At 50.6% G+C, this 24,198-nt stretch overlaps 6 protein-coding genes across 6 annotated transcripts in view; 2 read left to right on the plus strand and 4 right to left on the minus strand.

The window, feature by feature from the left end:
* Positions 1 to 293: 293 nt before the first annotated feature.
* On the plus strand, positions 294 to 2,091 carry CSUI_003095 (uncharacterized protein). Its single transcript, XM_068063293.1, has 2 exons — positions 294 to 1,007; positions 2,039 to 2,091. Exon 1 carries the CDS (start codon positions 296 to 298, stop codon positions 410 to 412), a length of 117 nt encoding a protein of 38 aa, XP_067924726.1. The 5' UTR covers positions 294 to 295; the 3' UTR covers positions 413 to 1,007; positions 2,039 to 2,091.
* A 1,402-nt stretch (positions 2,092 to 3,493) lies between these two features.
* On the plus strand, positions 3,494 to 5,910 carry CSUI_003096 (uncharacterized protein; the record flags this gene model as incomplete). The annotated part of the gene is made up of 3 exons (XM_068063294.1): positions 3,494 to 3,563; positions 4,748 to 5,007; positions 5,731 to 5,910. Coding segments are annotated over 3 exons (510 nt in total), but the record flags the coding sequence as incomplete, so codon positions are not given.
* Positions 5,911 to 7,739: 1,829 nt separating this feature from the next.
* Positions 7,740 to 10,122, minus strand: CSUI_003097 (uncharacterized protein; the record flags this gene model as incomplete). The annotated part of the gene is made up of 4 exons (XM_068063295.1): positions 10,025 to 10,122; positions 9,418 to 9,516; positions 8,424 to 9,077; positions 7,740 to 8,084 (listed from the first exon to the last, which is right to left on the minus strand). Exons 1-4 carry the CDS (start codon positions 10,109 to 10,111, stop codon positions 7,740 to 7,742), a joined length of 1,185 nt encoding a protein of 394 aa, XP_067924728.1. The 5' UTR covers positions 10,112 to 10,122.
* A 967-nt stretch (positions 10,123 to 11,089) lies between these two features.
* CSUI_003098 (uncharacterized protein) lies at positions 11,090 to 12,073 on the minus strand (the record flags this gene model as incomplete). Its single annotated transcript, XM_068063296.1, has 3 exons — positions 11,090 to 11,381; positions 11,696 to 11,796; positions 11,966 to 12,073. Coding segments are annotated over 3 exons (501 nt in total), but the record flags the coding sequence as incomplete, so codon positions are not given.
* Positions 12,074 to 15,106: 3,033 nt separating this feature from the next.
* On the minus strand, positions 15,107 to 20,274 carry CSUI_003099 (cmgc ck2 family). Its single transcript, XM_068063297.1, has 9 exons — positions 20,007 to 20,274; positions 19,104 to 19,245; positions 18,620 to 18,692; positions 18,009 to 18,117; positions 17,247 to 17,381; positions 16,655 to 16,800; positions 16,216 to 16,344; positions 15,806 to 15,925; positions 15,107 to 15,410 (listed from the first exon to the last, which is right to left on the minus strand). Exons 2-9 carry the CDS (start codon positions 19,202 to 19,204, stop codon positions 15,369 to 15,371), a joined length of 855 nt encoding a protein of 284 aa, XP_067924730.1. The 5' UTR covers positions 19,205 to 19,245; positions 20,007 to 20,274; the 3' UTR covers positions 15,107 to 15,368.
* A 3,019-nt stretch (positions 20,275 to 23,293) lies between these two features.
* The window catches only part of CSUI_003100 (uracil-dna glycosylase), a gene marked incomplete at its 5' end in the record, with an annotated part of 1,162 nt that continues 257 nt past the window's right edge, over positions 23,294 to 24,198 (minus strand). Inside the window, one exon of the mRNA XM_068063298.1 lies at positions 23,294 to 23,690. Within this exon, the coding sequence (XP_067924731.1) occupies positions 23,611 to 23,690 (80 nt within the window). The remainder of the gene's footprint in view (positions 23,691 to 24,198) is intronic.

Genomic DNA, 24,198 nt, shown 5'->3' on the forward strand with positions numbered 1-24,198 from the left:
TAATCTATCTATATATCTTTAATCTATCTATCTATCTTTAATCTATCTATATATCTTTAATCTATCTATATATCTTTAATCTATCTATGTCATTACGGACAGTTAGAGATAAAGCCATGTAGTTGTATACCCGTGCTGTTGTTTGGCGTGGTTATCTACAAGGTCCTTGAGCGCCTATATGTCTTTATTCGAGACTGTTAGCTGTTGGAGGAGAACACCCCGTCCGTGGTGGTGTCACAGTGGCGAGGAAAAATGTTGAGAGTTGTGCGTGTGCTTGAGTGTTTTTCAGACATGGATGCTTGATGCTAGCGGGAGATCCGTGACTAAAGTTCTCTCTGATTTCGCCAAAGAGGCAGGTCTGAAAGAGCCTCCCGGTATCGATACTGTTGTTAAATTCCACATCCAGCATTAATTTTTTCTCTAAGAAAAAGATCTGCTTTCAGCTGAACATCGAATTGTGTGTCCCTTGTGCTCTCTGGTTTTTTTTTTCTCGCGACGGAAAGGGGACTCTGTGGCCGCAAAGCGATGATGTTTACAGGGGGTCGTGGTGTCAGGCCTCTGGTATGTAGGCCTCCCTGTTTGTTTGTAGTATTTGAAGATATCAACAAGGGATGATCCGCGGAAGCTTCTACGTGTGTACGTACCTAGTTGTGAAATTGAGGGTGCATGTCGGTGGTGCTCTCACGGAAGATCGGCGATGCTCCGACGTATCATGAACAGGTAGCAGTGGTCGTCTGGCGAAGCGACCTATACACGTACACACATTTCGTTTTTTGTTAGTTAAGTGTCTCTTTTTGTGTGGAATCATTTGTTGTGCGCGCTCCACATGCTTCGGGTGTGGTTACGTCTTGATCGGAAGCTACAGGGGAGTTGCCTGAAGGCCGACGAACACTCAAGTTTTTTGTCTTGACTATGAACGGTGTGAGATAAAGGACAAGGCACCGAGAGGGAGGCGCATCTCTGTTGTGCTCTCTCTCGGAAAACCGTTCTTCTTAGTTTACAAACAGGTTAGTAAAGGCCTTGCCAACCGTTCGAAAAGACTTTGTCTAAAGAGAGGAAAGAATGTTTTTCTTTTTTTTTCACCTGGGTAAACTGAGAAAATGGGTAGGGATAGCGTTAACTTGCCACGGTCAGGGTTACGGGAGGGTCTCACATCTCTTATCGCAGTCGTGTTACTTAATCCTGGTAGGAAAAGGAGATATCTGAAGGAAGTGGAGCCCAGCACCGAATCAGAAGGAACGTCGCTCCTAAAGAAGTGAATGCCCCGCAAACAGGTTGTCGTATCTATGAGCTTCCGATGTATGATTGACGTAGTGGGACGACACAATGGGCGTTTGATCGACGTAAGTGTAGGAGATGCCATCAAGAGTCTGTGCGCGTCAATGCGACAGAAGTAGACACCGTGCTCCCTCCAGGTGCCACTTCTCGAGGAAGGAGGAGATCGTAGGACACAGTTCCGAGTCGTGTTTAGGACCCCGTTTTTTCTGCATCATCACTTAAAAAGGACTACTAATCAGAGTAGAAACAAATAGAAGAAGAAAGGAAAACAGTCCATCGGGAATCTTTTTTGAAGACATACACAAAAGTCGAGCTGGTTTCTGAAGACGGCCATCAACGAAACAACAATATCTCCTGGCTCTCTCAGGAAGCTGAAAGCCCAGGAAATCGTTTTAGTTTTCGGCTTCGTCGACAAGCGATTCCTTCGTGAAGTTTGACACGCTGGCAGAGATCAGATTCGCATCGTTGATTCTCTTTTCTAGGAGCGTTCGCATACACTTCCGATATTCACCAGAAACCTTCCCCCCGGCTTTCCATATACTCTCCCGTATTTTGAAACCTTCTCGGGCATCTTCTTCCTTTCTCGCGCTACCTTCTGCTCTTTTCTTGTCTCCTCCCAAACCTGCTGCTGGCAATGGACTTCCTTTTGAACTTCGCCTGTCTCGTGTTGCTGGCTTTCGTGAAGATACTCTCTCAAATTGTGCTTTGTCTCTCTGCCCTACACAATAAGATAACGATTCCTTTCCTGTCTTCCCCACAGAGGGAGCGTAAGCAACGCCAGAGGAGAAAAAGGCATTCTTTAGTCCAGGGGAAGATCGAGAAGGGTGAGCGCCTGTAGAATGACCTGCTTTTTGTTTTGCATGTACAGCGCCGTTCAGCTCTCCAGCGCCATAGAGCTTTCCTCTTGAAGGAGGTAATGGTGAGAATCCCATATCCTGGGTAATACCCAAGCCGTGGGATTCGGACTTCGCTTCTCCCTTCAATCCCGGCGTCGCCGCTGAGGTCGATGAGGCCTCCCGGTTAGCCAGATCTGGAGAGAACTGGCCTTCTCCGACGGTTTCTTGGCAGGTATCTCCGTGAACGGAACTCTTGATGGTTTTATCTGCATTCAATGTGTGTCTTTGAAATTCTTCCGCAGCCTTGCAACTATACAGCGGATCCGCTTCGCAAATTTCCGAGGCCTGTGCTGCTTTTTCATTGGACGCACCAACGGGACCCTTTCTTTCAGGCTTTCTTTGTTGTGAACGGCCCACGCAACGATCCACAGCTGGGAATCGACGGTAAAGAGGAGCCGCACAAGAGAGAGAAAGCCCCGGCGACAGGGGAGAAGTCGATAGGCTAGTTGCACCACCTGGGTCTCCCACTGTCGAGGGCCGGGGCACGATACCTGGAGTCCCCCCGCTAACAGGATCTTGGAGCCCGGAGGAAGAAGTCAGAGGAGAAGAGGGAGAGCACGGGTAGCGGCTGCCTGGCAAGCTCATTACTCGAGTCAGAGGAATCAGTTTTGCCTTGGTAACGAGAGGTGACGGAGACGTGAGAGAAGGAGTAGATGAAGAAGGCGAGATCACACGCTGCAAATGCGAAGAAGAATGAAGGCCGGGCGAAGAACCTGACGCTGATGTAAACACACCACAGGAAGAAGCAAAAACTGAAAGAGAGGAGACGAGAAATGCCAGCAGTCAGATCCTGACGATCCAACCTCGCTCAAAGGCTGGGGACAGCATACACACACACTTGGTAGAGCTGCTTCGGTTCGTGTCTTTCCGGAAGTGAGCAAAGGTTTCCCGGTTTCCCTTTATTCCCTCTCTGGACTTTTCATCTGAGCTAAACTCTTTGCCATCTATACTACTAATGTTTGCATTCTCATCACCCCTGACAGGAGCTCTAGCCCTCTGTAGATAGGGAAACATTCGCAGTGTGATGTTTCTCCAGAGAAGACCACAGGGAACCCCAGAGAACTGTTCTCCCAGTCGTCAAGAGGGGAGGCTGGAGGAGGTGAATGAAAATCGTATTCGACAGGTGTCAGATTTCTGCCAGAGCTCGGGAGACGCTCCCCAGAGAAAAAGCGAAAGTGCGGACTAACCTTGTACAGAAGGATAACGCTCGTTTTCAGCGGAAGCAGCAAGAGGTTCAGGACAGGGAGCAGACGGCGGAGACACACTGCAAAACGTTGTTCGCTTCCTTGGCCTTTCCATCGCTTCTTCCTTTGATGAAGGAATTTGGAAGGGTGTTTGGCTTTCTGAGGCCGGACGATGAGGCGGAGTTGCCGGAGAATGGCGCCGAAGGTATGGTTTACCTGTCGGATCAGTCTCAGTCCTCTTCTTAGAAGTACGCCCGTCCTCCTGGAAACATCAGTCATTTCACGGCAAAGGCCGAGGAGAAGGCCCATAAAATCCAGTGAAAAGGAAAGTACCAAGGTGAGCAAGGAAGTGGGTGGTTTTTCAAGGAGCACCTCTGCGGGCGAACACCTTTTGCCTATACTCATTACTGCCCAGTAAAAGCACCTGGTAATACTTCTCTGATCGTAAAGGCCTTACAGTGTCGGTACTCGGCTGCAGTCCTTTAGCTCCTAGGGTCAGGGATCCTCTAGCAGCCAGGTTCTCAATTCTCGACCTTCTTTTTTCCAGCCATGCTTCATTCCTCTTGAGCGGCCCATCTGTTAGAATCCACGGGCCTTTCTCACTGGAACATGTATCTTGTTTTCTCTCCTCTCGTAGTTTCTCCAGCGTTCTCCGGTAAGAAGAAACCTCTCCGTGTGATCCAGTGCATTCATGTTCTACGGTATGTCTACGTTGATCAGAAGACGGTCCAACTTCTCTCCGTTTTTCTCTTCCTTCCTTCCAGTTCGTGTCCAACCCACGCGCGTGAGGCGCCATATCGGAACCACCGTTCTCCTCTCTACCGAGTCCCGCTTCCTCTTCGTCTTCTTCCGACCCACTCCAGAACGTTTCAGCGCTCGGCGAGCTGTTCGCAGGACGTCCAACACTTCCTACTTTCATGGAAGTCGAGCCTTCCTGACCACCACTTGGTATCTTGTCCCTGAGGCCGTCGACCTCAGAGGGTGAAGACGAGGCTCTGCTTCTGCTGCTTTCAGGTTGCCTGCCGTTCTGCTTTTCTTTAGAGTGATCAAAGCCTGCAGCTACCTCAGCGCTTCGAGTGAAGCGGCTGAACAACTGAGATTCCGAGATCGTGCGGTGGTTGAAGGGATCTCCGTGTTGAAACAGATACGAGTTCTTTTCTCCATTCTGGATGGCTATTTCTTTCTCCTGATGCGTGCTACCTTCAGGACACGAATGGCCACCAGCATTGAAGAGCTTTTCTCCTCGCTCAACAGACGAATCACGAGAAGAAGGAGATGATGATTCTAGAAGGGTAGGAGACGCAGGAATCTCTGTCTGAGTAAAGTATACTGACACGCCGTCGATGTCAGCCATAGATATCCTTTCTCTTTTTTTCCTCTCTTGATCAGCTGTCGTCATCCATGCTAATCGCCCTTCTTCCTTCATCTCCTTCGCCGTTTCTTCTTGCGATCTCCGCATACCCCTTCCGTCTTGTTCCTTCCATGCTGTACCGGGGTCCTCGGCTACTGGGTTCAAATCATTATGGTCGCATCCCCGTAGAGTAGCGCCAGGTTTACTTGGAAAAATGCCGTTTGAAAAGTCATCGAAGGCTGCTCCTTCCAACGCCGGTGAAGCGGATGACGACGTCTTTTTGCTGCTTTCCAGGGCGGTGAGAGGGTTCATGTAGCGAAACTTGCCGTCTAGTCGAAAAAGCAAGGCCCTAGTACATGCCGCATCGGCAGACTCACCCCCCAGTACACCGAAACGGAGAAGCGCACTTGTCCTGCAAAACAGACCAGTCAAGTTGATAGAACGCTGCAAGAGATTACAAATGATGCCCACATCAACAGCCTTCCAAACTGTAACCCGAAAGAGTTCACTGGTGCAGATAGCCTCAGGTCCTTCCAAACAGTGGTAGAGTGTATACCTGAGGAAATCTCAGCTCACAAATATTTCGAGTCGCATTATCATACAGCATGCAGAAGGTGAATCAGTCATATACTTCTTTCTATGCAAGAACGGCTTCGTCTGTTCGCTGCGAGTGTGTAGCCTTACGCGTTCCCCCGTCCGCATCAAGCTGGCTGGATGCAAGGTACCATGCCAGACTAGACAACGTGCCCTGCGTAATGCGTGGTACAGTATAGGGGATCGTCACCGATCATCGAGATAACGCTGTACGATGTATAGAAGGTAGGCTTTTTCTTGATAACGCCAGGATCTGTCAAATCTAGCCACATTTAGGAGAAGGAAAAGCGCACACGGGCTTCCCCGGCCTTGTATGTCAACGGTTGAAGGACGCTTGCAAAGACGGGTGCTTCATCTACCGACATAAAGTGGAAAAACGGCCATGCTTTCCAGGGGGTGCTCATCACTCTTGTTGGTTTGCGTGCAGGTGGGCCAGAGATCGGGAACATGCTTGCGAGTGCGCAACAGGTCTCCGGGGCGTACTCCACCGCCTCCGCGCCTTGCAGCTGTCGGCGTGCGGGCACCAGAAGCCTTACCACAGTTTGTCCTCATGATGTTACGCTGTCTTTGTCGTAGGGACTCACCCGAAGAACTTCCTGTGAAGTAGCGGCTCGGGCCCAGCTGGAACTCTGTAGTTTTTGCTTTCCGAAGCAGGCGGCGGCACGCCTGATATCATGCAACAGGAGAGGTAGATCCCGTGGCAGTACATGCGTGGGCATGCCGTGCGAGAGCGAACGAGTAGGTTTGCCGTATGTCGGCACTTTAGAGAGAGTAGAACGATCCACGTTTTCCACTGAAGGAGGTGGCCGACAACGTACCATGCCAGCCCGCGTGAAGCCCCCTCCCGGCTCAAAAAAATACGGCTAGAGGAAAACAGGACCGATGATTGGTTTGCCTCGTTCCAAGACCTGCGAGAAGTTTGGTGGGTGCAAAGGCATTCTTTTGGACTACAGGATGCGGCAGCTCGAATGTCGTTCCTCGTGAGAAAGTGCACCCCTGAACATGCGGTACACACGAGCTAACCTGGGGCATCCCAGTTAATTGTGGTCTGATTGGGTGTTTCTTCCTCAGGAGAAGAGTGGTCTTTCCAGCCGCCGTCTCCAGGGTCCCGTGAAGGTTTCGCATCGTTTGCCGAACGCGGGGAGCAAGGGGGCCTTGGTGCGACGATTGCAGGTTTTGGGGCATTCATTAGGTAACGCTCGAGCTGCAAAATGATAAGTATCGTCCAAGGAACTTCTTCTATTACTGGCACCTGGGAACTCAGCGTAGGCCTCCAGTCATCTCCCGGCCACAATTTTGCTTTGGGTTCACACACACTTGAGCAGTTTTTTCGAAGGAAAGATACAAACATAGAGGCGATACACACAGTACGATGGTGTGGCCACTGGAGACACCGGACCCCCTTCCCCCGGTCTGTGTTCGAAGTCTGCTGCCAACTGGCATCCGCCATCTCCGCCGTCACGGAGTCTCTTATGCGCTATTCGAGCCGCCGATGCGAGGTGAGGCACGACCTCACCAAGATCTGCACGAAGTTGACTCATATTCGTGGAGCTCCCTTTCTACAAGAGAACGGAGATGCAGAAGTCTTCCAAGCGCCTACCCTTCAACTTACAAAACAAGGACTCGGCCGGCAGACACGGGACGAGGAATCTGCAGTCACTCAGTCCAGTGTCACGTAACACCTTTCGTTTCTGCCACCCCGCCGAGAGGTGGCTCCAAGCTCCGGGAAAGTACTGTGTTGTGGCAACACCATACTTTCTTGTAGGTAAGGCGTCCGCCCAAGCCAAGTAACAGGGAACGATGACGCGAGACGGGACTGGAGGCTACGACATCGCCTTCTCTTGCACACACAGTGTCTGGCAAGTGAGGGGCACACCCGACGAATTGCTACATTGCCCTTTCCGGGTCATCGAGTATACGGTACCTAGCACGTGCCCTGCGTGCAAAATCTTCCGCAGTGCCAATCAATGCAAAGGAGTGCTCTAAAGGGAAAACCACACCGCGAATCGCTTCATGCCATTCGAGACGGCTCGCACACGCGTAGGACGGACATCGGCGTACTGCCTGAGAGGTAGCAGTGGTCCACCCATGATGCGGGTGACGACCAGGGCTATTTCTGCCCCAAAAATACCTACGATTGCTGAAAGAAGCAACACCGTGTCAGATGCAGGGCCGCCGCCCATATATGTTCGGCGAAAGACGCGGCGTTATCCGGGCGTGAGGAATACATGGTAACTTCCTCAGACCATTCCGCCCTTATCCTTACTTTCTTGTTCAGTTGCTGGGTCTTCGGAACACAGTCGAGCGCAGCGAACCTAAAATGAGGTGGAGAACCGAACGGGAGTAAGCTTGGTCTGTCCTCCGGTGCGACACGCTCCGTGGAGTGTGTCCGCGGTGACAACACTGTACATAGCCTTCAATGAAGTGAAGCTACTGCTATAAACTACTCGCTCTGCTAGACCAATCCTCATGCGTATGCATGGATAACGATTTCCCGTACCACAAGACCTTGATAGCAAGCACGGGAACACTTCTGTAGAAAGTCTGTGATAGAGCGCGAACACTACCAGAACGCACGGTGACACACCTTGCCAGATAGCAGTTGACATCAAAGAGTTGAGCGAATAAAGCGTTGATTTTGTCTGTAAGGCTGTACAGTTGCCATCTGTTCTTGAAAATTCGGGGGTAATGACGCCGCAAGCAGGACTCTGCTCCATCCTTGCATGCTAGCGCGATCAGTGGCAGGACCATCGAGACTGCAAATCCTCCCTCAAAACACGCCTGCGGGTTGAGAAAACGTCACAGAGAGAGACGAGAGACAGGGACTACGATCAGCTACGCAATAGAAGATGCGACCGGCCTTCACTTAGTCTACGCGAGACGCGAAAAGGGGAGACATGGGAATACGATCTGGCGCACGGCCGAAGATGCGACCAGCATAAAGTTACTTTTTTCTTCCACGGATCAAGGAGCTACATTTCCTGTTCAATCCACCTAAAAACTTCGAGTGGCATGTTAGAGACGTAGAGCGAAGTCTCGACGGGGTGCTCGGATTGTGAAGGCGACTGGTCAACCCGAGCTACACGGCTGAGTGGTGGAAATACCAGATAAGATCCTTACTTTCGCGTGGCAGAATATCTGAGCGAAAAGATCTTGGAGGGTCAGAAGACAAGCGGCCCTTTGGCTCTCGGAGGCCAGGGGGAACCGTGCGAATTCCATGATATCTGCCTCTGGACGCGGAACTGATACTTTCCGCTTTTTTTGGCGCCCCGGCGCACATGTTCTCTCGTCGGAGGAAGCGGGCCTAGAAAGTTCTTCGGGCGGGCCTGGTGTTCCCCGACAAGCACTCTCTCCTACAACTCCAGTGTTTGAATGCCGGAAAGACGGGCTTTGCGGTGCCCCGTGTTCTGATTCGACTGCCTGTTTTTCACGCCCTCCATTGATGCAGGGGCCACCAGGTCGAGCTGAAGTCTCTTCAGAAGGTGAGAAAGGAGTGCCACAAATAGCTCTGCTCTCAGTATTCGCGTTGTCACAGTTACTTCTGTTGTCCAGGGGAAGATCCGGGTTCGCGGGCAGAGCATCTTTCTGCCGAAAAAGCAGAAATGCTAGGAAATGTGCGAAAGCACAGGTAAGTTTGGCTACCGTATCGGAGCAAGCAAGGTTCTGGATTTCGGCGGTAATTACGGGCGTGAGGGGGCTTGTCGTCAACAAGTGCAGAGGAAGCTCCTCAGCGACAAGGCTGAAAATGCGCGCCTTCAGTTGATCAGCCTCAATCTAAGAAGAGACACCGAGAAAACTGTGCAGCCTCCTTTCCTTGTGTGCATCCAAAAAGCAAGCACGTGCCAATGAGATAGTTCTGAGTCGGTGTTCGAGGCAGAAGCCCAAGATATGACCTAGAATCATAAGGGCGGCACCGCAGCCCAGAATGCGTGATTCCTCCCTACACCGTTCCGGCCATGCAAAGTGCCACCTAAGGTGACGGCGATCTTCACCGACGACCACGGCCTCACGCCGACAGTGGCGTCATCGGCCATGCAGACAATCGGGACGGAGCCTAGTATGTACCTCTGTTTGTTATCACTTCTCCAGCAGAGGGTTCCGTTCAGACACTTACCACCAACCCGCGAGACGCCTCTTCTTCGTGATCCTCATTCACGCGGACCATGAAATCGTCCTTGCTTAGCACCATCCAGTGAGCCACTCTCCAACCGCCCTAGTAAGGGGACAGAGCAACGTACTGCCTTATCATTCCCATGAGTGTGGAGCAGGATGAAATAACACGCCCTCTAAAAGAACAGCGGCAGCATCCCTCTGATGCATACTGGCTTACAAGGTTCCTTCTAGAAACGCAGACCCCTTTTTCCCAGACTATCGGCATGAATTGCAAACGTGTCCCCGCACTCCAGCACCAGTTCTAGGAACCAAAAGCCCTCTACAGCGACAGCATCAAGGTCGGGGGGTTGAAACCAAGACCAGGAGATCGATTTACATTGATGGGGGGGGGCTGACTGGAAACTCTGTGCTGCGTCTTGTGGTCTTTCCTGTGAAGCCTGCTATCTGACAGGTTACACAACATCTCGTATGCGGAAACTGGTCACTCTCAGGGTGCCTTCCCTGGAATATTTCCAGGTCGCAGATAACCAACACCAGCCCGCTGACACTGATTTCTGTTATTGGGGCCAGTGGACCATTGTTACCAGCGGTGGAGTCACGTAGTTTACCAAGGGATGTCTTCGGAAAGCAGCATGGGGAAGAATATACTTCCGTTGCAGTCCCCTCAGGAGAGAGTCGTGCTCAGAGGACGTCATGGTCGGAAATACTGCAAACATAAAGCGCGATACGAAAGCCCCAGTGCCGATAGTTTTGCTTGGACGCGAGTACAGGTGACAAACGGGCGACATCCAAACTGTTTTGCAAGGAGGGGACATTGGAGGCAGACCTCCGCAACGCGGAGAGAGCAATTGTGCCTTTCATTCGGCCAGATACAACGGTGTTGCCCTGAGACACGTCTGCTTGCAGGGCTGTGGACCCTATCCCGACACAGACGTGTTTGAGCTGGGGGTGACCTCTGCGTGGCAGCCTTTGCTATTTGCGGCCAGCCTGCGAGCTCCTAGTCAGGCGATGAAGACGCTGCCGAGTAGCTAAGAAGCAGTGAGTTTTGCTGATGTGGTGCTGCACGCTCGCCTTGTGATAGCGATGGCTTCTGCTTAGATTGTCGTCCAGGGCATGGCTTGTTGTTTGGGCACTTACCATGGCTCGTGTGTTCGGCCCTGAGACGAGCAGGGTTCATTTGAAGGAGAAGGGCACTCATCGATGCAGGGTCCCACTCGTTGTTAGTCGAGCTGATAGTTTTCGCTGGTTTCCTGGTGTAGGTCGTTTTACGTGCGCGGTGCACAGTCGAAGAGCGCGTTAATCGTGACGCGCGCGAGAATGCGGAAAAGCGGAAAGAAGAGGCCCCGGATTTGGTCTCTTGGGTTCCTCCCGGCCCTGAGCCGACAGGCCGACACCGCCAACCAGCCGACTCGCTTGCTGGCGCGAACAAGTCTCTCCACTGTTCTACCCGGCCAGCGAACGACTTAGACCAACTGGACTCGGGTGTCGGGTCCAGTTGGACTCTTATCAAAAAAAGATCAGGGAACAAAAGAACTAAAAAATCCTATCTTTCTTTGGCTGTTGAGCAAGCGCGAGAACATTGTGACTTGTACCATTGAATATCGTGCAACAGGCTGGGGTACTTGGAAATGAGGTTTCTGAAGTCTGTGTGTTCTACCTGTTTCATCTGCAGTCTAGCGGGGTGATCGGTTACCTTTCTCGGTTTCCAAACCAGCTAGAGTAGCGCTTGACAGAGTTGCGCGTCTTCCCGGACCGTCACCACCTCCCGCAGTAGGGAGACAGAATGCCAGAGACCGCTTATTTCCTGATTGCCGTCCAGGCGCCGCAGAGGCGACCACCGGGCGCACGTCGCCAGGTCGACGCGCGGTTTGCCCTTGAACGGGGGTCGGATCTTCTTCGTCTTCCTCTTCAGATTCCCAGACATCTCCCATACGCTGGAAAAGCCTGTAGAGCTTTGTCGACTGGCTGTCAGAAGAGACAAGGAGCGCAGTAGGAAGTAGAGACGCGGGCTATTTCATCTGTAGTCTGTACAGGCACTGCGCACAAGAAGCCCGTTTTTTGCTTGTGAGGCGTCTTCGCATATGTCCCGCCTCTGAGGAACAAGACCTCGACAGCAAGCGGAATGCTTAGTGAACTGAAGCTTCCGCGCAGCTAGTGCAAGGAACGTATGGACAGAAATAAATCTGATGAGGTGGATGTTTCTCCCCTTCGCTGTTCAGGTACGCCAGCCGGCGTCCGCGCAGGGTGTTAGACCCCGGCGCTCCGTGGACTTGGCGTACATGGTTTCCCTTTCCTTGCTCTTTTTCTGTTGCGCCTTCTCAGCTGCATCTCGTTCCGCAGCCTCAAGGGACCGCACTACCAGCGCAGGAGCTCTCGTATCCTGACGTGGACAGCAGAAGCCAACTTCCAGTACGCAGTGAGTTCCCAACGGTCAGGCAAAGTAAGCTTTCAGTCAGGATTTACGGGGAAGGTGCAAGGAACCTTTTCTTGACCATGAATGAGCGCATAGCTGCACACGCCTTGACTCACCAACTGTATGCCAAGCTCACCAGCGTCTCGCTCCGGGGATCTATTTCAATGTAGTTCTGCTTTTGCGCTTCCGGTCCACGCCGAACCGTCGGGGGGAAGACGCAAATAGACTCCGCGGCGGCATGCTTGCTGCGGCCGAAAACTCAGAGACCGTAAAACACCCTGTTCCCTCACGCCTTACAAAAGTTGCTGCGGTGAGGGTGTGACGCAGGACTGAGTGCTCCTCGAGCAGTATTGCTCGAGACTAAACTGCCCAGACCTTCCGAGGCGCTTTCATATCTCCGTGAGCCGTGCAAAATAACTGTCCCAAAAGCACACAACGCACCCAGTCCCCCTGGGGTTGCCGGAGCTCATGGGCTGTCGGTGCGCGAAACTCCAGGCCGATTCCCTACACGCGAAACTGTGCTCGCAGAACGCTACGCTGCCGAGAAAGAAGATGCTATCCAAAGGATCCGACCTACCAGGATGGCCTTCCGACAGATGCCTCGCTAGAAACTATGCCCAATCGAGGTACTCCCTGGGAATACCCGGGACACGGGACTTTTTTCTCATTCTAGGGGGAGCTGGTCGCTGAGGCGGCCTCTGCGAACTTGCCTGGTGGCATTCCACGTTGAGGTGATATCGCATTGCCATAGCTGCAGGTTTTTCTGAAGAAGAAGTTTGTTTCTCCTGAGGAGGGCACCAAAGTCGGAGATGTGTCAGTTACGCAGGTTACGAAGGACATACTGCAGAGTGCCGCCGTGGCCGGCTGTGAGCCGTTCTTCCGTTGGTGCCTGGAGCCTTTGAGCAGCGCCTTCGAGAGAGGACCGCGTCCTAGCCGCACGTAGCAGAACATACCACGTGAAAAACCTCACTTGGTTGGGGCTGCATTGATTTGTAGGAGGTATTGCTCGGAGAACTCATCGACGACTGCAGAAAGAAGTCGTTCCTTGGATATTGTTTTCGGATTAACCTACGGTCCACCCAAGAACGGCCAAGCAGCGGAATCCGGAGGCGCGCGTGCGTCGGGAGTCGGGCGCAGGCAGGAGGGAGAAGCGATTCACTAGACCCCTTAGCTCTCCAGCTTTTCCCTCTTTCGAAGGCGATTGAGTCAACTGGAGACGATCAGAAACAGTCTGGGTCGTTCAAAGGCACACTCGGCTCAGTTTCGTTTTGCTTGAATGAGTCGGCAGCATGCTCGCTGTGAGAGCCGGCGCTGGCTTTTCTTGTCCTTGTGTCCGTAGTCGGTTTTCATCACCTAGGTAGTGTAACGTGGTATGGGGATCTACCAGGGGGTTTCCTGCACATCCGGTGTATACACCCCAAGGGCACCCCAGAGTGAAGCAGAGGCGGGTCTACAGAGTCGGCTATACCTATGTTTCTATTCCGCAAGTCCAGAACACGCGGCATATTCGGTACAGCGTCCTCTGCAGCGGCTACCGGCCTCCCGCTTCCGGTCGCGAGCAGGTGCGCCAGCTCGGTGGTCGATTCCTATTGTCACTTTCATTGCTTACATCTTCGTCACACCGCAGCGGTATGATTATGGGCTCCAATTTGTCTTCTCCCTGCCCATGGGGGTGTACTTCCTTTTCTGACTTTTCCATGCTGGTGAGAGCTGCTGTGGGCTTCGGCCAGATGGACCCCGCCACACTGGTCCGAAAAAGATTCCCTTTCAGGTCGATTGTGCGTGCGCCATTGGCTTGATGGTAATCACGATTCAGGGGACTCACACTCAATTCTGCGATGAGGAAATGCGATGAAGTTGACAAGAGTTGCGAGGCCGGCTAAGAGATTCACCACAGCGTGCTTCATGTCGTGAGACTGCGGCGTAGGGGGAGATCCGCTCCTCGGCTGTCCGCTATCGATCATCGAGATACAGCACAGCGCATGTCCATCTTTCCGCCAACAAAGCCCCACTCTTATGCATGCTGTCTCCTCACTCTGTTTCTTGTGAGGGCATGCGACCTTCACAGTCGGTAGGCCGGTTGACTTCTTCAGCCAGCCATAGTGATCAGCGGACGCAGTGGTCGTCGCTGGGTCTGAGATCAGGAGGGAGCGACAGGGACAAGGGCAACCGCAAACTGAACAAGAACCATCAGGAGTAGCCGTCACTTCCAGCGCCTCGTGGCCTGCATACGGTGTGGAGCCGACGGTAGATTCCCGCTCGTTATCTGTGGAGCCTTTAGGAGGCTGCAGGAGCAGCTCTCTAATTGGGCGGCAATGACGGGGCACCCCAGTCCGGAGATCGGTCGTGCACAGTCAAACAAAAGATGATGAAAGCGTTCCCCGGCCTAGGGGTTTATCAAGGTAATCATTGGTCAACTCGGGAAGCGGTATGCGTGGTCATAAGGAACACCACGCATGACGGATGCCCGCATCACCTCAAAGTTTACAGCCGGTTTCTCCGGAAGCAGAACACATATCCACGAACGAGCGAGAGGCACAGTAGCCGGCTCATCGTTCGTTCACAGCGCGTCACTCAGCGGGCGGTGCGGCCTGGCGGGACGCCATCCATGGCGACGATACACTCACCAGTCGCGTCGGAGGTACTACACCAAGGGCGGGCAGTCTCGGGTAAAAAACAGAAGGTCTCCGCTGTCTTCTCCGCGGAACTCTGCAACAACTGAGCGACAGCTTCGTGCTCCGGTCTCACCCGCAGACGCTGAAGCCGTTGTGAATGGCTTGGCGCGACAATGTTCGGTGCGGACTTATCTGGGGAGCTGGGTCAGTTTACGGAGTGGGACTAGAAGTCTAGCGCCAGGTGTCTTCCGTGTCAAACGGCGTGGCTGCGTGTGGCAACCAGGGGTGCGACCTTTATCGGCACTTCCCAGGCGGGTAAGGGGCGTACACCATCTGCAAGAGGACTCGGGCGGTACCCGCGTTTTCCCGTGCGCACTCGTTTCTCCACCGCATGATGCTGTAAGGGCGCGGCGAGTGGAAACCGTAGCTACCGAGAGACGTTTGCTCAGGACGTTTGCGCCTCCCGGGGAATTTCCGTAGAGATTCATTTCCCTAGACTATGTGTCCGGAGGGAATCTAGTGGTAGGCCTGTGTGGCCCAGTGTCTCAAAGGAAACTGTGTTAAAACGTGTACAGGTACCAACAGTGCCGGCGCTTCAAAACAGCAAGCGGATGAGGTAGGTGCATATTCTGCCAACCCCCGTAACTGAAACTATAAGAGACGAAGGATGACCGAAGCAATGATATCATGCATCAGCCTTTCAGCAATGAGGAGCAGCTCCCCAGCTGCAGTCGTTGTCTTTCAGACGAGTGAGAAACCGGCAACACTTCGGGAGTTATTGAAAATCACCTGAAAATACTGCGAAGAGCATCGCAGAGGACTCGGGACCCGCAGGCGACTCCCGCGACAACCACGTAATAGAAGGGAGCACCTGTGGAGCGAACGTGTCCACCATAACGAAATCCGAGCGAGAGGATAGCTGCCTCAGGCCACTGACTGCTTCGCCTTGAAAGCATGATATTCAGCCTGCGGGGAGGACAAAAACACCCTGCAGTAGTTCCACTTATCATGGCAGCAAATGCGGGACTCGCGCTTACTCACCAAGTGAATGGATTTCACCAAAACATTTCGCCCGCTGAGCACGCAGAGCCCCACTTCAGACTTCGGCTGCCTAAGAGCAACCCATCGTGTCTGGTGTATGGAACCCGGCCCACGGAGAGGTCCCTGCCTGTTGTGGGGCTTCCGCCGGGTAAGACCAACCGCGACAAACAGCTCTTCGGCCGTTCCTGACTGCCTGTTTACTTGGCACGTAAGGGTATCGCTGCAATAGGAAGCTCATTGGCTGAACAGGTGGTAGGTGGTCGGAATGGGACAGACTGCATGTCCGTTACACTTCATTCTGCGGTGCGGGGGAGCCTCACCCGAATTGACGGAGAATTCAGAATCTCTTGGGTCGTGGGCCTCTTTTTAGGGTCCTTATTAAGCATTGCTTCGCAGATGGTTCGCAAATCCAGAGAATACCGTGCTGGCAATTTCGGTGCCTGATGTCAAGCAAGACGGGAACTGAACAGAACCTGAGGTCCAAGTTTTGGAAACACATGGGCTTGGAAAGCTCTTCCCCACTATGGTCTGTAACAACTTTCTATCTTGCACGCCTATCTGGTCCGCAATAGGTGCTAAGCCAGGCCACCGCTCGAGCACCTCCTGAAAGCGGTCACCCGAAGGATCAGCTTGCGCTGTCAGCCAATGCTTCGGGTGACCGGACGTAGATCGAGGGCATTTGGTTTGGCTAGTAGAGTAACCTGAAAAAAGCAGACACTTTCCGTCTTACTGGCGCGTGACATATATTTCGCTGAAGCTCGGGAAATGTCATGCCTCTGAACGGCAGCTCGAACGTGGCGGCCTCCACCATGATGCATCCAAGGGCCCAAATGTCTGCGGGGGTTTGATACGGCTTACCCTGAAAATGTAACATGGTAGGAGAAACAAAACCAGCAAAGACTCTCGGAGGAGCTCCGCGGTTGTGATCGATAGCATCACGTCATGCAGTTGTGAGAATAGGTACGGGAGGGACTCAGTAGTCACCGGCCATAAAGGTGGAATTTCTCCGTTGACTGGAGCCGTTTCGCTAACTCTAGAGGTCTCCGGTAGAACTCGACAGCCCAAGCAAGTAGCTGTGGAGCCCGTAAGTGCGCCAGCAGCAAAATGAATGGCCCCCCACTCTATCTCATAACCAGTGATGGTTACGCAGATCGCCAGTTGGGACGAACCTGGCAGAGCTCTGGAGCCATGAAGGCGGGCGTACCGCACTGCGTTCTTGCTTGCTGGAGGGTGAACTCGAGAATTTTTGACAAGCCTAGGTCCCCGACACGGATGTAGTTGTCCTGATCTAGGAAGACGTTTGCCGGCTTCAAGTCTGCAAACACCCGCGACCAAGGACCGATGGCATTCCACAACTAGCTCAGAATACGGAACCCACAGGAAAGGCTAGTACATGACAAAATCCAAGGGTTTCGTAGACGTTTGACGAGGCGAATTTCTGTGTGTGCATACAGAGATTTCTATTGAGTGAGGAGGGCGGCGTTCACCTGCCGTTATACGCGTCTCAAGAGGAAGGCACAGGCTTCTCAAAGCCACCATTCGAGTTGTTTTCTAAAAAAGGATGGTCCTCGGAAAACAAAAGGTACTACCTGATGTTTCATAAAGGTGGATCTCACACAGCATGCTGTAAAGTGACTGGGACTGGGAATTCCGTGCGTGGGAGCGCCTGAACCTCTTTTTCACACGCTACTGAACAGAAGGGACAAGTTGACTGAGCCAAAAAACGTCAGCTGCGAAAGTGTTGCACCTCTGAATTCTTACCTCGGTGAAGAACCTTGTGACGATGCATGAAATCGAGCGAAAGTGTGAGCTGAAGTAGCCATGTCCGCAAGGTTGTCTCGCTGAATGGCTTGGCGTGCTTTTTGCGGTCTCTGATGAGCTTTGAAAGATCTCCTCCTACGGGAAAGACAGAACATCTTCACTTGGAAATTTAAGGCGTCAGATCACCATAGTACGGCTACATCCACAGAGTCCCTCCTGCCGCTTATCACGGGTTACACGCACTCCTCTTGCTTGCAACCTAGGGAAGAAAGAGGCGTCTTCATGGTATACACTGTGATAAGACAGCCGGGAGTTTTTGCGCAAAGTTCGTCTCACCGGGAAGGCCTGGAAGAATCAGAGCTGTGCCAACAGGTCTACCAAGAATTCGTGCTCTCCAGAACAAGCAGCATACAGTATAGGTCTCGTGCAGGTATACCTCTCACTGAGAGAGGGTTGCGGGTTGAAGATGAAGTTCTTCAGCCATCTCTTCTGCTCAGTGGCAACTCCGGGGAGTTTATCACGTTAACCAAGTATAGCCCAGCTTGACTGCTGAATATCAGACTACGAGCTGAATTCCCTTGAGAGACATCTTCTCCCAGCTCAACAGCAGACAACAGAGCGGAAGCATGTGCTGCACGCACGGTCCAGCAATCTAGGAATCTTTTTTACATGTCTTGGGTCAATTCCTGTGACGAAAACTACATTAGATTCTTTCAAACTGAGAGAGTCCCCTCGTAACAAATCACGCCAGCAGATCCGCACCTGAGCAGTATTCCATGATGATGCAAAGGTGCGGAATGCGCTGGTAGGTAGAGGTGAAGGCCCCTTTGTAGGAGACTGTAAACGGTGCATCAACGAGCTTTGTCAACACCTAAGAAAGAAAGAAAAATTGAACAAACTTCATGAGGACCACGGTGACCAGAGTGCTGCCAAAAGCTGAATGATGCACCTGCAGATCAACACAGGGAAGATGCTGGACTAAGGCAGTCCGCCGCCCGTCCACCCGTCTACGTTCGAACAACATCGACAGGCTATGACGTGGTATTCTCGCTAAGCACATTCCCAGTGGAGGCGTAATTTCTTGAAGACTTGTTACTCCTCACATGATCACTCTTCTGGAGATGGTGAGGCCCAGACAGCTGTCATCTGAACTTGGTGCCACTTGTTCTCTATTATAGACTAACAGCTAAGTAAAGCGACTAAACGTATGGGAGAGAGAGAGACGGGTTTTTTGCAGGGGACCAATTTGCTTGCTTTCGAAATTCACTACACGTCCAGTGCTGCCCGAACAAACTCGTTCTCTTCACGTAGGTTGGCCAGCAGGCCTGTCACACAGGTCACTTTGGAGATGGACGAAAAAGAGAGAGACCAACCTGGATTTCAGTTCGAGCTTCCTCGATTTCCTGAGCAGTCATTCGAGTTGTGTTGATCAACTTCATGATCAGCCTGCATAATCATACCAACAGCCGTCGAGCTCTTCCACGCCATGACCTTCTACAGTCTGTGATCGGGCGTCTCCCCGGGTGGAATGTAATGTGAGCACAGCACCGAGGGTTTCGCTACATGCATCATCGTCAAATTGGACGGTATCCAGGGTTCATGCAAATCACTCACGGCACCGCAGATTTACTAAACCCACCCCACATCATCACATACGTACACATCGGATGTATGTCGACCTTAAGCAAACCTAGTGAGGCCCATCGTGACGCTGTCCCCCGCTATCCGTGTCATATGAGCTTGTACTCACGCAGTCTCAAGTGGTCGACACAGATCCCCGGTGGGTGCTCCTTCGTCTCAGTGCTTCTGTAATTGCCATGACAGCGAAAAAAGACTTAGGCCTCCATTTTGACCCACCTTTGACCAGTTTTGTCTTTCACGAGAACTGCCTTGCCGAAGGAGCCGCTCCCCACGACACGCTCAATGTCGTAATCGCCAATCTTCTGTTGGGCTGCCATCTTGGACTGGGTCCGTGGAACGGTATAGAGAAAGCAACCTTCTGAAAGGCCACAAAATGTCGACAGAAAGCCTCACCGCACTATCGTAAGACCAGTGAGCTACCCGCCATCCATAGAAAGCTTTTCGGTAGCCAAGGCGGAGCATACCATTCGTAAAACGTAAAAGGACGACATCACAGCAAATGATAGGTGGGAGAAGAAAAACGGAGAGGAATTTTAGCTCGGGCAACATCCGACGTCAAGTTCTGTCAACCGATTCCGCTGGGGACACTTGTTTACTCCCGTTACCGCTGCTCGAGGTGAAGCTGAAAGGTTCATCAGTGTACACAGATGGTGATTCCATGAACAGGATAGGTCATGTCACAGTCACACACAAACAGGCGAAGTCACGAAACGTATGATTACATATCTCTACTTGGTCTGTTGGAGGAATCTCCGTGCAAAACTGCTTGGAACTTCCCGAATCGGAACTCCAACCGCCGCAGCGGTCTCCTCACTCTTGTCACACCCGGCGAACATGAGTCAGTCACGAGAAAACAAGAAACAGAGGCACATAGTGATCGTCAGACACGAGAACTGAGACGCTGGACTCAGATTGAAACAAAGAGTGCCAGCCAAGAGAGAGACTATTTCTCACAACACACATTTCCTGCCAAGTTCTCGTCCTCTGTGTAGGTGGTGCAAAAAATCCATCAAATCGACAAGAAGTACCGCAGTAGCTCGCGAGTAAGGATAGTTGAAGTGTAGGGAATCAGAAGTAGAAAGAGCTATTTCGAAATAGGTACGGATGAGAATCACTTACATGTAGATTCCGTGCTTGGATCTTTCTTTTCCAACCTGTCAGTGAAGGTACGAAAGAACAGGAAGGGTTATACTACCTTCTGAAAAAACCTGTAAGTCTCCTTTTGGAGAAATGATGAAAAGAGCGACCTGTCAAAATGAATAAAAGATTGTTTTAGATAAGAGAAGGGAGCACTCTATGTCAAAGTGATGACCACTGAAGAAGTCTGCGTCAACGAACCAAGGTAGAACCTTTGTTTGGAAACTGAATGGACTTCTCTGATAATTTTGGTTTCTGAGGCATCAGTGACGTCCCCTAGATGAACGCACGTCGAAGCATCTACAGACACGACCGCAGTATACAATGAAAACTCCCCAAAAAGCGTCCTCCTCACATCTACCAGGCGACTCCTCCCACCTTGCTCCTCGACTTCTCACGCCAACCACACTGATCAACCAGCGTCCTGACGTGGAAGTGATATCTCTGTCCTTTCATTGTTCGTTTTCGTGAAGAGATGTAACGCGGTGGAAGTGAGAAGTATTCTTGCGTTCATCCAGATCGCCTGTGAAAATGTGTAGCGTTCGATCTGTTTCGTCTCGCTTCTTGAAAGAAAGGAAGGTCTTAGGGTAGGTAAGTAGATGGGTCTCTCCGCCGACAGTATCCTGGTTGTCAGGGGGCCTCCCTGAGACTCGATACGTTTTTTGTTTTCATGGTTCCAATTCTGCCTCTCTCTGAGCATCCGATATACAAGGACTTCGTGCTTCTTCTTCCAGGTACTACCAGGAGTCTCCGTTGTTTGGGTGAAGCGGCACATCGGATGACGTAATAGAAACAAATCTCGGTACCGTCGAGCCAGAAACGCCCACTGACAACCAGCAGTAACGTCTCGAGAGGAACGCTCTTTGTTTGCCGCGAAAGGCCATGTTTCGACAGGAGCACTCCATGTTTTCTGCCGTTACACTTCTACAGTGATGAAGTCCTTCGTGTAGTCGTCACCCCCTCTTGAAACAGGACAGTGAACGATAGCTCCCACACCCTATCTATTTGCTGCCCAGCACAAAAGCCGTCAGTCCTGCCTTTGCCTTGTGGGCCGTGGTTTGATTCGCCGATAACCCAGTGTGTGGAGAACGCGCATCGCCGCGAGAGAGAGTTTCTTGTTGACTAGCACTAACATAGATCTCGGTCTCCACACCCTCAAGGTGGTACGCAGCAAAAGTGCATTGCCTAGGACACACTGCTTCTTCAAAATGGATAGCAACTTCACTAGAACTCCCGGTCGATTACATACACGTTGCTCCGTTTCTTCTACTCATCGCTAGTGAAGAATGCTTTAGTCGGGTTCGTCAAGAACTGCGATATCTTGGACGAAGGCGAGAACGATGAAGAAGAAGTCCCTTGCTAAGTCCCTTGCTTTAAGGAAAAGGCACATCAGCATCCATACAGGGAGACAGGGAATGCAGTTTGATTCCAGTGCCTATCAATCGGAAGTTGGTCTGCATCCACAGCTATCACCACGGATACCAGATCTGTACAATCTTTGTCTGTATCTGCCTATCTTTAATATATCTATCTATCTAGGTTGTCTAGACCCATGTGTACTCCTCTATGTATCCAGGGGAGCTATACCAACTAACGAGGACTAGAGAATCGAATGTCCAACACACACATCGGCGTCTGTCACTCCTGTAGGAGGTATAACGGACCGACTTGTGCATGCATATCTCAACTCTCCCTCGTCTTCTTTACCCGAGAAGAAAACCTCTTGCACTCGTTGCCTCTCCTCACATCACTCGAACCATGAGGCGGCTACGTCTGAAGCAGGGAAGCACCAGAGATCTCGGTACGAAGAGAGAGTGATAAGGGGGCGTCTTCTGGAGAAGCAGAGCGAGAGACCTTCGTAGAGATACGATATAGAGCCAAGTGTAAACGAGAGCGGTCTTCATACACTTCTCCTGAGCCTGACTAAGACAGGAAATACTTACCTCATCCACGTGCAGATAAATGACATCTATATTTTGAGATATACAGATACAACAAAGTATATACTTCTCTCGCATATCTCCAAGATTTTTCTTCTTCCCTGAACTAAGAAGAAAAGATTCTATGTTTCATGGCATTGCCTCCATACATTGTTCTTGCCATCATTGATGAATGTGTGTTTGCTGGCATATCTTGTTCTTTCTTCTTCTTCGTGCACATCTTCAGATTTACAGCGTGATCTGTCTTCCTTTCCCAAGTGGTATGACACATCATTGTACCCATAGTCTTTGACAAGCTATTCCGACATCGAAAACGAAGAAAGAAAAACGTCCTCGTCAATATTCTGCTTCAACTTCACTCCATTTGTCCAAAAGCGGAAATTCAGTCAGAAAGAATATGACTTTCATGATTGGACTCAGGATGGTGGGAGGGAAGAGCTTCTCTTCTCTCTCTGTTGTTTCTCCCGGAAAGTACGTAAAACAAGCAAAGAGAGCTTGAGAACCATGTAAGAGAAAGAAACAGGATTCTTTTCTGTACATCACATCTATGTCTATCTATGGTTCTATCTCCATTCAGAACAACGATAAAAAAGAAGAAGAGAGATGAAGACGCAGACCAACATCTTCCGTCCTCAAATTTTCTTCATATTCCTCTTCGGTTCCATACAAACAAACCAGCGATCACGTCGATACAAGAGGCAGTAGAGACATGATGTGACTCAGTCTTCACCCCCGCCCTCTATGACAACTCCTCTTCCCTTCTGTGTGTGGATGTCTGTCTGTACATACACTCGGCTAAGGAGACGCGGAAAAAAGACGCAGAGCTGCTTGACGAAGGAACAACTGATGGGAATAAAAGAAAAAGAAGGTCTTCTGACTGACTCTGGTTGTGTTGGCGTTCTGAAGAGAAGGTACTTGATAAAGACGCGGATGATCTACAGGTTATATACACATGATACGAATGATATATATATATATATACATATGTGTGTGTATATGATATAAATGCTATATGCATATATATAGATATAGACTTATTTGAAAGCAGAAGAGAAGAGACGATGACAAGAACAAGAAAACTTCTTCTTCCTAACCTTCTAAACAAGGCAGGGATTCTCTTTTTGACAAGAAACCACATGCCAAGAAAACTTTGATATATGTGTGTGTGTGTATGTACACTGAAACAAAAATAGATACATGCGTCTTCATACATTCACACATCATGTTCCTAGGCATACACGGTATAAATGTGTACATACACATACACATACCGATATATATATATATATATGTAGATATAGATGTATGTATGTATATACATATATGTTTAGGTATCCATATTTCCCGTGATTCGTGTGTACCCAGATGTGCCTCCTATCATGAGCTAACCATTACATCTTTATATTGAGAAGTACAGTATGTACACCTGGGTCGAGAGAATGAAGCAAGTATCAGATAAATCCCTTGGGTGTCTTCACACGGTCTATGTATGATATAGCGATTTTGAAAAGATACATGTGTTTGTCCCGAAGAATGTCTATCCCTCCTAATCTTCTCGCTTCTTGATCTTCCTTCTCGAATCTCCTTCGCCGTGCTCTTTCTATTCTTCTAGAGAAAGACAGAAACTCCCCGCTCTGTCTATCACATCAGAAGTCTATCGAGAAGGAGATTTCTTTTTTTCCTAGGGCTTTTAAGAGACCGTTGCATTTACGAAAATGCTCGCATCCTGAGAGCAGAAAGGCAAGAGAGAAAAGACAAAAGCAGAAAAAGTGACCTAGAAATATAGAAAGCAAAAATGAATGAATTTCGATATCAAGATGAAAAGGTATGGGAAACTTGACAATGCTGTTGAAGTATTTTGTCTGCTGGTGTATATACCCCTCAATAGCACGGAATAGAGAGAAAGACAACACAAGATGCAAAAAGTGAGAGATTTTCCCAGGCCGGATATCGTACAAGCTTCTACTTTCGCCGCCCTCCCGTTCAGGTAAGATTGATCTCCTAGACACCTCTTACATCCTTCGCCTCATGCCAATGTCCCCCTTAGACATACATACATATGTAGTCATACATACATAGATCTACAAAGATCCAGATGCATATTCATACATACATATACATACATATAGAAATACATATACATACACATAGACATACATATACATACAAATCCATATATACATACATATTCATACATACATACTCACGCATATATACGTATACATACATACATA

The sequence above is a fragment of the Cystoisospora suis genome, assembly GCF_002600585.1.
Source record: "Cystoisospora suis strain Wien I chromosome Unknown contig_1328, whole genome shotgun sequence".
Classification (NCBI taxonomy): domain Eukaryota; phylum Apicomplexa; class Conoidasida; order Eucoccidiorida; family Sarcocystidae; genus Cystoisospora; species Cystoisospora suis.